This window comes from Chinchilla lanigera, unplaced genomic scaffold (genome assembly GCF_000276665.1).
Source record: "Chinchilla lanigera isolate Chin_1 unplaced genomic scaffold, ChiLan1.0 scaffold00081, whole genome shotgun sequence".
NCBI classification, from domain to species: Eukaryota; Metazoa; Chordata; class Mammalia; order Rodentia; family Chinchillidae; genus Chinchilla; species Chinchilla lanigera.
The window spans coordinates 10,022,019-10,032,848 of NW_004955482.1; the positions used below are offsets into that span (position 1 = coordinate 10,022,019).

General features: G+C 51.9%; 1 protein-coding gene across 2 annotated transcripts in view; it reads right to left on the reverse strand.

Annotated features, from left to right (window-relative positions):
- The window catches only part of Rbm19 (RNA binding motif protein 19), a 102,361-nt gene extending 91,782 nt beyond the window's left edge, over positions 1-10,579 (reverse strand). Inside the window, exons 1-7 of one of the 2 annotated variants that reach the window (XM_013503702.1) lie at positions 10,422-10,579; positions 6,271-6,453; positions 4,958-5,077; positions 4,804-4,839; positions 4,393-4,594; positions 2,939-3,222; positions 2,456-2,536 (exon numbers count right to left, since the gene is read on the reverse strand). In XM_013503702.1, coding sequence (XP_013359156.1) covers positions 2,456-2,536; positions 2,939-3,222; positions 4,393-4,594; positions 4,804-4,839; positions 4,958-5,077; positions 6,271-6,453; positions 10,422-10,457 — 942 coding nt within the window. In that variant the 5' untranslated portion in view covers positions 10,458-10,579. Of the gene's footprint in view, positions 1-2,455; positions 2,537-2,938; positions 3,226-4,392; positions 4,595-4,803; positions 4,840-4,957; positions 5,078-6,270; positions 6,454-10,421 lie in introns of both variants that reach the window. The other variant, XM_005403230.2, reaches the window with a different exon arrangement.
- Between the last annotated feature and the right edge of the window lie 251 nt (positions 10,580-10,830).

The following is a 10,830-nucleotide window of genomic DNA, read 5'->3' on the forward strand; positions in this document are numbered from 1 at the left end:
TGCAAATTGTTTAAAAAGATATTTTAAAAGCCTGACTCCTTAATACATCTTAGATCTATGTTGCTACAACAAGTAAGAAGGGGTCCATTATTCTTTCGTTTCCTTCAAAGAGTTAAGTGGGCTGAGGTGGGGCTCAAGGGTGGAACACCTATCTAGCACGCGGAACACCCTGACTTCCATTCCCAGCACAAAGCAAAAAACAAAACAACTTTAAAAAGGTAACGGTTGTTCCCTTACTATTTATGGGATAATCTGGCTTGTCCAATAACCTGTCACACCTTTCACCTAAACCAAACTGTTCTAACGACAGTAGCTTTACAACAATTTTTCAGCAGCTACTGAGGGGCAGCACATTCCAGGCTACCCCTTGACACTTCACCCAGTTTAGATGAAACCATAAATGTGATCGCCTCTAACTTCTCCATTTCTTCACTAGTTAAGGAAGAACCAGAACTTTTATATTCTGGGAATGAAGCCTGGCTTTCCATTTACGTAAATGTTCCTAAATCTTCTGGTGAAATTTATCATTTTCTTTGTACAGAAGCGATGAAGATTTTATTAGAATGTCCATTAAGCCCCTCTCTGGAAGCAACATCTGCCAGAGTATCTAGTTTATCTGTTTGGTTGATATAGAAGAGAAATTCTTTTCATTATTTTTTCTATTATTGGTTGGGAGGAGGAAACACACAAACTTCTGCGTATTAAATTTGCAAGTACGCATCTAACTTTTTTTCTTAAATAAAACATGGGGCTTCCTGCATGGTTGGTACTGAAAGGATTCTGACCCAAAATTCAGGCAAGGCACTGTCATAAAACCCAAGCAGCTGCTTCTTAGAACTTTGAGAAGCGCTGTTATTTGTAAATATACAGATTTGTTAGTATTCGAAATACTTGCAAATATACAGATTATCAAAAAAAAAGATGAACACTTCGAGAGAAAAAAGGCTTAGTATTTTCCAAACAAGAACAAATGCCCCATTTACAACTGTGAAGGACAGCAGATCTCACTGGGAATTTAAAATATAACTTGAAATGTGATGTCATTTTGCTTGTCATATTGGTAAATATTAAAGCAGAATTATCATACAAGGTTCAGGGAAGCGTATAGTCTCACTGTTTGGTGGAAAAGGACAGATCAGGTCAAGTGACAAAGAGGACAAGTGATGCTCTGTGTCTGTGACTTAAAATCAGGCGGGTGTACTCATAGGCACCATTCACCTGGGACAAGGGTTGCCAAGCTCTGGCCCATGGCCCAACTGTCACCCATGCCTGGTTCCATAAGGCCTGCAAGCTGGGAGTGGGTCGTTACCCTGTCAAAAAAAGCATGCTTTCAAGAAAGAAAAAGAATGACAGAGATTATATGGCTAACAAAGCCTAAAATACTTACCATTTGGCCTTTAAAAAATAGTCTATGATACCTGAGTGCAAAGAAATGCATTAGTACTTCTAAGAGCAAACATCATGCCCACCTTCCAGTTTATCCTGGGTAACTACATCCAGGAATAGGTGTATAAGGAAGAGCATGCTACATGAAAAAGGGTGCTGAGACAGAGGGTCCTCAGTGTTCAAAAAGTTCACGATGTATCAGGATGATGGGAAAGGGCCCCTCTAAAAACGGAAAGACACTGAGAGAGGAAGAGGACGCAATAAGACGTGTTTGCAAACACCAACTCCTCTGGATGAGTGTAATCCCTACACACCGCAAACGTACTGATACAAATTTACACACAAAAAGTCAAATAAATAGAAAGACACGGGTCAGTATTTGTGCACGAAAAAAAATGTTTAAGACAGGCCCCAGTGTGGGAGTCGCTGTCACCTAGAGTAAGCCTGGCAGGGCTGGCAGTCCCACCTGCAGTCCCACCTGCACGCTGGAACGCTCTCTGGCTACAGCCCGACTCTCAACTTGGTATGGATGATAATTTATATAGCCACCCCAGCTATAGTTGACTTTTACCTTCTTTTTATTTAGCTACCTCTTCTGTGGTCTTTTAGCCCCAGAATCAGTAAACTATAGCCCATGAGCCAGATCTGACCCACTGCCTGCTTTTATATATAAAGTTTTATTGGAACACAGCCATGCTTACTTGCTTATCCAGGTCCAACTTTTTCTGTGTTATAAGCACAAGGTAAAGGAGGCACGAGAGAGGCTGTACTGACCACAAGGCTTTAAATATTCACCAGCGGTCTCTGTGCCCTTTGTAGAAAGTCTGCCTATGCCCTGGGGAGACACTGGTGAATGAAGCCAGTCTTGCCCTGTCTTGGTGCAGGGTCCCTACTTCCTGAAGACGACAAGACACTAATGTGCCTGAGATGTTACATGTCAGCCTTTCAGGCCTTTGATTTCTTCTCGATCACATCTTTAGCTCCTACTGCTCCCAGGCAGCAAAAGCTCCTGGTGCCCCACCCTCACCCACTGCTCTGCGGCTCCTGCCCCTGCCACGTGAGCACATACCTCTGTGACGTTGAACGGGGCGCCCCGCAGCTTCACGGTGTGAGGGGTGGTGGGCTCGTTCTGGCTGGCTGGCTTCCCCATCTGAGGGATTGCAGGGAACAGAGAGGGTGAGTTCCCGGGGTGCCAAGGCAGCAAGTGGACAGGGGCATCTCAGGCCTGGAGGGGGTGCTGGGCCCCAGGCTGCGGGGAGGGCCTGAGGGATCGGGAAGGAGCCCTGAGGCACGGTGACACTGCCGACCCTGGTGTGGAGACCTCTTAGTGCCATACACTGTACCCACTTTGCCGATGCCGTGTTGCTGAGCACGGAGGGTAACCCGTTCACAGCTCTAACCAGCTCACCTCCACCCCACAGCTCTGGGTGGCCGTTGCATATAGCAAGCCAGTGGCAGGCTACGGTTTTCACAGGTCTCAGGGCTGCAGGGACCACGGGCAAACACTAGTATGGCCCTCCCTCTGTCCCTCTGTCCCCAGATGTACATGCACCTCGGATTTCCCGTCCTGAGGTCTCCCACGCCCAGGCAGGGCCCTGCATCCCAGGCTGGCCGCCCTGTGCTCTGTGTCCCGCTCGGCTGGCACAGCGGACTCCTCCTCTTCCTCAGCCTCACTCTCCCCGTCACAGTTCACGGCTTCGTCTTCGCTCTCCTCTTCCTCCTCCTCCTCCTCCTCCTCCTCCGAGGAGGCCGAGTCAGCCTGCACCATCTTGGATTTCAGGTACTCCATGTCCGACAGCTCCTTCTTCACGGCTGCCTTGGGCCCGAGGTCTTGCTCTTCTGGAAAAGTAGCAAAGCCAGGGTCAGAGACCTTTGCCAGCAAACCAGACAGTCGGTGTGGCCCTTGGTGCCATACTCAGCATGACAGCGTTCTGTGCCCGACAGCTCCGATAAACCGTACAGTAAGGAGCACCGAGTGGGCAGGCAAAGCTGGTGAGGTTTTGCTACTTTAAGTGTCAGACACAGAGCTCTGCGGCTCCCTGTCACCAGCCCTGCTGTCTCCTTTTACGGTCACTGTTCAATCATTCATTTTTTTTTTTATTAAAAGATAGGGCCTTACTACTTAGTCCAGGCTGGCCGTGAACTCACTAGGCTGCCCTCAAACTCATGATCCTCCTGCCTCAGCCTCCTGAGTACAAGGATTACAAGCTGTGCCCAGCTGATTTAAGCTCTTTCCATAAGATGATTGTACTAAAACACACACACACACACACACACACACACAGTAAACAGTTCCTGTTGTGGGAGCAATTAGTCCCTCACAGTGATCTTTCTGCCCCGTGGGAGAAGCAGCTGCCTACTACCCAGTGAGCGGCAACCGACTCGTTCTGCAAAACTCCTGAATACGACACAACCGTTCTATTGACTGTCCTCATGTTGTACGTGAGGGCTTGAGCTTGTTGGTTCTGATTTGCTACTTTGTATAGAAGAGGGTGTTTGTACTTGGGGGGATTAGTGCCCAGAGGGAAAGGGCAGGGCCTGCACTGCTCTTGGGGTTATCTCTGCACTGCACTGGCCCTTTCCTCACCCCTCAGTGTCACCATGGTCTGGGCCCCTGCAGGGACAGGGCTCCTGCCCTGCCCAGAGTCCCCGTCCCAAGCCCCAGCTCCCCGGACCCTGTTGGTTTTCCCCGAAGCACTTGCCACCAGAGTGCCCTCGATGGGGCACTGCTCTGCCCGCCACTCCTCCCCACCCCCAGCAACATTGGGGATGCAGGTCCTTCTGTGTTTTGCTTGCTGCTGTCCCCAGGCCTAAGGCTGTGCCCAAGAGACCAACTGACAGAGTAGAGGTCCCTGCAGTGGGCTCGTTATGTCACTGGAGGGCGCTCGAGGAGGGTGCCCAGCTGGCCCATCCCCGGTGTGTGACAGAGGGGACCCCAGCGGCAGGCAGCCTGGTGGCAGGCACGGGCAGGGCACACACCCTGGCATGGAGCATGGGCAGCCTCACCTTCGGGCTCCACCCCTGCTGCCTGAGTCTCCTCGTCCTCACTCTCCTGCCCAGAGTCAGAGTCGAAGTTCAGGTAGTCGCTGGCTGGCTTGCTCTTTCCTTTTGGGGTCTCAGCGTCCAGTGCGTCGTTCGCCCACGTGGCCACCTGTGTCCTCTTCTGGTGAACCGACAGGAACTCCTGGAACTCGGTATCCTCCTTCAGCTGGTGGCACCAGGGATGCGGGGCGGGAGAAGAGGCAGAGTCGGCTAGGGTGTGGCTCGGCCCTCCTCACTGCGCATGCCCCTAGCCTGCCCCGAGTGCACCGAGGGCCCGGGAAGGCAGAGCAGACTCTGCAGGACCAGACAGGAACCACAGATGCTGTGCTCTGCATCCAGGGCCCGCCCCTCCCTCCCCAGGAATGGGACACGCACCTTCTCCAGGTCACTTGGTTCCCTTTTCTTCTTGTCCTAAAAGCAGAAGGCACAGAGGATGGGGATCACACAGGCGCAGGGATTAGGACTGCCCTGCCCCGGAGAGGGACCACCCTGCCACCCTGGGGACGGAAGTGGAGTGACACCTGCGTACTTTCTTAGTTTCCGGGCAAGCTGCATCTTCCGAAGACTTCTTGGGGTCACTCGGTTTCTGGGCATGTTTGCTCCAGGCGCGGGGCTTCGTCGGGTCCCCAAAGGACTTGCAGAACTCGACCTAAGAAGGAAAAAGGGGCGCTTTTCACAGCTGTCATGGCATGGGGTGGGAGCTTGGACTTTAAAAACAGGAAGTTGCCACTCACTTGAGTTAACTGAAGCAAATTACGTGTTATTACCCCCAACCTGGGCTGTGTCCCCTGGGAAGTCCTTTAAGTCACTCATTAGGAACCCACAGGTGGTCAATGCCTTCAGGGCTCTGTGAGTGTAGGCACACTGGGCCTCTGACCGTGGGGCTGCTCCTCGCTCGCTCCCAGACCAGGAAACAAAGCACAGAGATGGCAAGTAACTCAAATGCACTCTCACAGGTGACCTTTGGGAGGGTTGGTCCCGCTGGGAGCACACAGCGGGCACTGCCCCCCAGCCACTGAGTGACACCCAAAGCTGATGCTGGCTGGCCAACTACTTTCCCAGGGCGAGGGACTGCCATTCAGCCACACCCTTTGGTGTGGCCTTTCCACACGCCTGTAATGATGAGACGTTCACGGCTCAAAATTCAAACAATGTGGAAAGTGTACAATGGGAGTTACCAGGAAATCAATTCAGTTCCTGCCATCTAGAGAGGGCGTCACTGTCAGCTGGTGAAAATCCCAGCAGCCGGCCCTCAACATACAGATCGTACACAGAGACTGAGGGATACGGTAGCGCTAAATGCAGTCACAGGACGCACACCTGTCCATTTCTGTTTTAAAATACGGAATACTTCTCCAAACACGGAAAACCTTTCCTTGTCAACACAGTATGAGAGATGCTTTGTCGTGTCACTGAATGCATGAGTGACCCGAGTGGGACGTCCTGTCCCAGAAGCCTTCCTGACTCCTCCCTGACCAGGGGAGGGGGCTCCTGGTCCTGCTCCTCCCTGGTCCCTGGTCCCTGCCCAGCCACAGCACTGACGGCTCCAGATGCAGACAGCTGGTTCAGGATCCACACCTATGCTCCTCCAAGTACAGTCCTCCCCAGGCCTGACTGCTTGTGAGACGCGCGTGTTTTCAAGCCCCACCTCTGGGTGCTGATTTGGTCGCTCCAGAGACACACCCAGCAAACAGCTCTAACATCTCAGGGGGAAGCTCACACACAAAGGCGTGTGACCTCACAGTGTGAAGAGGACGGAGGTGGGACCAAGTGTTGAGGGACAGATCACTGCCATCACTCTGGACAGGCAGCAAGGGCAAGGCTCCTGCCGCCCAGACTCACCGTGATACGGGCTGTGTCGATGAAGCTCTTGTTGAAATGGCTCAGCGCTCTCCGGGCCTCGGCCTCCGATTTGAAGCCGATGAAGCCAAACTTCCGGAACTTGCCGTCTTTGGTGAACTTCAGGCTGCAGTCGGTCAGCGTGCCAAAAGCGGCAAAAAGCTGCCGGAAGCGCTCCTCCTTCATCTGCAAGAGTGGGCGCCACAGGGAGGAGCTGGGGTATCCCCAGAGCGAAAGGACAAAATGGGCTGAAAACCCAGAGGCCCCAGGATGCTCTGCAGGTGACCTGAGATGAGGAGGTGGCATCCTGAGCTCTTCCGGTGTGACTGTTAACCCTGTTATGTCAGCTTCATTGAGGAAATGCCTAGGGATGAGCACAGCACGCTCCCGGGTGTGTCTGGGCGGCTCAGGGAAGTGTAACCTTGGATACCATGACTGCCCCTTGCCTGCTCCTCTCTGGTGCTGCTGCCCTGCTCTGCTTCCTGGACACCAGGAACAGAACAGCTTTGCCCTGTTATGCCCCACAGCCATAGTTCTATCTTTGAGCCAAGTGACCATGGACTAAATCTCCCGAAACCGTGAACCACATTAAACCTTTCTTCCTTTAAGTTATTGGATATTATCTCTCAGTTACAGAGAAGCTAGTCAATATAGGCCAGGTCTCAGCTGTCACCCAACACTTACTGGGTGTCCATGAGCAGGATCCCACTCACCTCACTGATGAGGAAATGAAACTCTTCAGGGCTGCAAATGCTATTTTCCTACCCTCCAGGCTGCTTGGAGGCTAAGCCCAATTACATAGGCAGCACTACGGTTGCTACACAGTAGACACCTAATATAGGCTTGTCAGGATAAATGAATCAGTGAATATGATGAGCTACGTAAGTGTCTGCCAAATGGAGCACCCTTTAGATGTCACCATCCTAATCCCTAGAACCTGTAGTTAACATCGTATTACATGGCAAGGGAGATTTTGCAGATTTGATGAAGAATCCTGAGGTGGAGGGCATGAGCTTGAGTTTCCCAGGTGGGACTCATGTCATCACAAGAGCTGTAGAAAAGGAAGGCAGGAGGGTCAGGCTGAGAAAGAGATATAAGGATGAAAACAAGGGAAAGGAAGCAGATGATGCTACATTATTGCCTTTGAAGGCTGAAGGTAAAGGATGCGCCTATGAGCCCAGGGGGCAAGTGGCCCCCCGAAGCTGCAAAAAGTAAAGGAACAGATTCTCCCTCACAGCTTCCGAAAGGACTACAGCCCTGCCCAAACCTTGATTTTAGGGTTCTGCACTCCAAAATGATAAGAATACATTTATATTATTTAAGCCACTGAGTTTATGGCAATTTGCCATGGCAGCAGTGGGCAAGTAACACACTGCTATGACTACAGTGAGGTCAAGAGGCCCCCATGCTATGCAGCGCTGGTTCCTGGCTTCCCCATCCTCACCCCCTAGGGCCACCGTACAACTCAGTGAGTTTTCTGAGCAGATACTGGGAGACTGTGTGTGTGGAAGCAGGCAGAGGGGGCACTTAGGGCCCCATCAACAGCCGAAATGAGTCTGAAAATGCGGGACCTACTGGCTTTGGCAGCTGACAGGAGGAAGTTCTCTGAGGGAGCTTCTTCACTCTGATCTCATCAAAATCTCACAATTGCTCAGTGAGGAATTTTTATACCTGTTTTTAAAGAGGACAACATGGAATACTTAGACCATAAAGAAAGGATCTGTCCAAGGTCTATACAATCAAGGGCTGTGACGCTGCTCAGATATATAAAAGACTGTGAATTCAGTTGGCTGTGGTGGCATGTGCCTGTGATCCCAGTGGAGGCTGAGGCAAGAGAATCACAACTTCAAACCTAGCCCAGGCAACTTAGTCAGTTTCTGTCTCAAAGTTAAAATACAAAACTGAGGATGATAGTACCCGCCTATAATCCTAGCACTCTGGGAGGGTGAAGCAGGAGGATTACAAGTTTGAGCCTACCCTGGACAGTTTAGTAAAAAAAAAAAAAAATAAAAAAAGTGCTGGGAGTATGGCTCCCTGTGAAGGCCCTAAGTTCAATCCTGATACTGCAATAAATAAAAAAATAAAGGCTGGGAGGCCGGCTGTGGTGTTCCACGCCTGTGATCCCAGCACTTGAGAGGCTGAGGCAGGAAAACTGCTGCAGGTTCGAGGCCAGACTGGGTCACAAAGTGAGTTCAAGGCCAGCATGAACTGTGTAGCGAAACCCTGTCTGAAAAAGACAACAACAATACAACAAAACAGGCTGGGGATGTAGGTTAACACAGAGTAGCTGGGTTCAAGCCCCAGTGCTGAAACAAAAACAAAAACACAATGAATTCCTGTCCCCGGGGTATGTGAGAGTCCTCACTCGAGTCTGATCCAGAACTTCTGAGTGACTTCCTAATGCCTCACGCTCAGTTCATCACCTCCCCCAGGAAGCCTTTCCTGATCCCTGGGATGAGTCACGTGACCAAGGACCACTGTGCTCCTACTGCACATGTCCATACTGCAATCCCCACACCTTGGTCTGCTGTCTGTCCTTCCACTACCCTGCAAGCTCCAAGAAAGCAGGAACCAAGTCTTGTCTACTCTATCCACAATGTCAGCACCACAACACATCTTCACTACTACATTTTTTACCTGTTGGAAAATAATTAGGAAAAAACACATGCAATCCCGCTAAGAAAGACAGCAGGTGTAGTGGCCAGGAACGCAAATTCTAGGACCAGATCGCTCCATTCGATGTCTGCTACATGAATTACCAACTGTGTGTGGCTTCAGGCGAATCAGTTCATCTTCAGTTTTTCTACTTTTAAAATGGTAGAAAGACTGCCTCCTGACTTGGGGTTAAGGTGGGGGTTATATAAGTTACTTTATTTGTTACTAGGCAGTAACCTCTCCCAGAGCTAGCTACTGCTGTTCCTGTTTTTGTTGGTAATGGTTTCAGTCCTCAGACCGGACAAACAATGCAGAGAGGGAGCTACACTGAGATGCACGACACAGAAAGTGGGTGGGAGAGGTAAGCCATGCTGAAGTGCTACTCCGGAGACTGTTGACAGTTGGTGGATGGTGCAGCAATAAATATCTTTAAAGCACACCCCTGAGGGTAAAGGACGGAAGAATTAATAATACAGTAATAATACAGTGAGGATGCAAGCTCCTCCTCTTTCACAGCGGAGTCAGCAGATAGTCACTGGGCTAAAGAGGCCAAGGAGTGCCCAGAGGTGCCCGTGGGGAGTCCTAGAAATGGTTATTCCTAGAGGGCAGGATGGAGCAAGTCTTTGCTTCTCACTTTATACACTACTGAACTGTCTGAATTTTCAGAACCGTGTGTCATTAAACCCTCCTACCTAGAAGAAAGAAAAACTAATAGACTAGACACGGCTTTGTGTTCTCTTTGTGGAGAAACAGACACCCCCATACAGAGGCGAGAGTGCAGAAGACCGCCCCCAGCCATCCAAATGGTTCATTCCGCATATGAGGCAGGAGCTCAGTGGCCACACCAGGGGTGCGGGGCTCTCCACCCAAGAAGAGTTACAGTGAAACAGGAAGGCTGATCCGCGCCGAGACCCTGCACCCAGCCATCCACGTTCCTCTGTTTCTTCGCTCAATTATTTACCTGGCGTGTTTTTATTGAGTGTCCACCGCCCGGTTCTGCGGTGGTCGCTAAGGAACAGACCAGCACGGCCGCCCGCCCTTCCCTACTTTCCTGGATAAATCGCCTCTCACACCTGCTCAGCGCCCTCACTTCCCCCAAGGGGGATGGCAGGAGATGGCAGAGGGACAGGGAGCGCGCGCCTGCGCAGTCACGCTCCCCGCGGGCCTCCCCAGCTCCCGCCCGAGCGCGAGCGCGATAAAGGGAGGGCGCGGGAGCGGGGCGCGGGGCGCGGGACTGCGAGGGGGCGCTCCGCCTCCCCAGAACTGTGAGGTCTGAGTCAGGGATCCACAAGCCGGCTGTGAGACCTCACGCAGTCACACTCCCTCTTCCCCCGCAGTCAGATGCGGATGAACCCAGGTTCCCGCCCTTCTGGGTTCCGGATCTGCCCGGAGCCCCCAAGGCGAAACACCTAACTTTCTCCGGCCACCTTTTCCCTCCGCAGAGAACTCCCAGCCCGTCCCAGGTTCACGTCCCAAGTCCCGGTCCCTCCCTCACTCACCCCATTCGGGAGGTTCTTCACGATCAGTCGCGACATGGCGCAAGGTCCCCACCGCTTTTTATCCCAGCTCCAGGGGACAGTCTTTCCACTTCAACTTTCACGCCGCAGCCCTGGGCGCCGCCATCTTTGGCAAGCAGGAACGAAGTCACGTGGCCCAGCCCTCGGCCCGCCCACCCGGAAGTAGCCGGGACCAAAGCCCAGCAGGGAGAGGAAGTCACACCCCTGAGAGGCGGGCCCGAGCGTCTGGGTTCTGCGCAGGTGCAGGTTCTTCGGCCGCTCCTAAAGACGACAGTGCCGCGACAAAGTCGCAGGGGGCGTCAGTCCCAACATCAGCGCATACTTGCCCTGATCCTTGACTGAGGAAAAGGCATTTTCTTGTCCTGTCCGTTTTATTTTGAATTCCGAAACA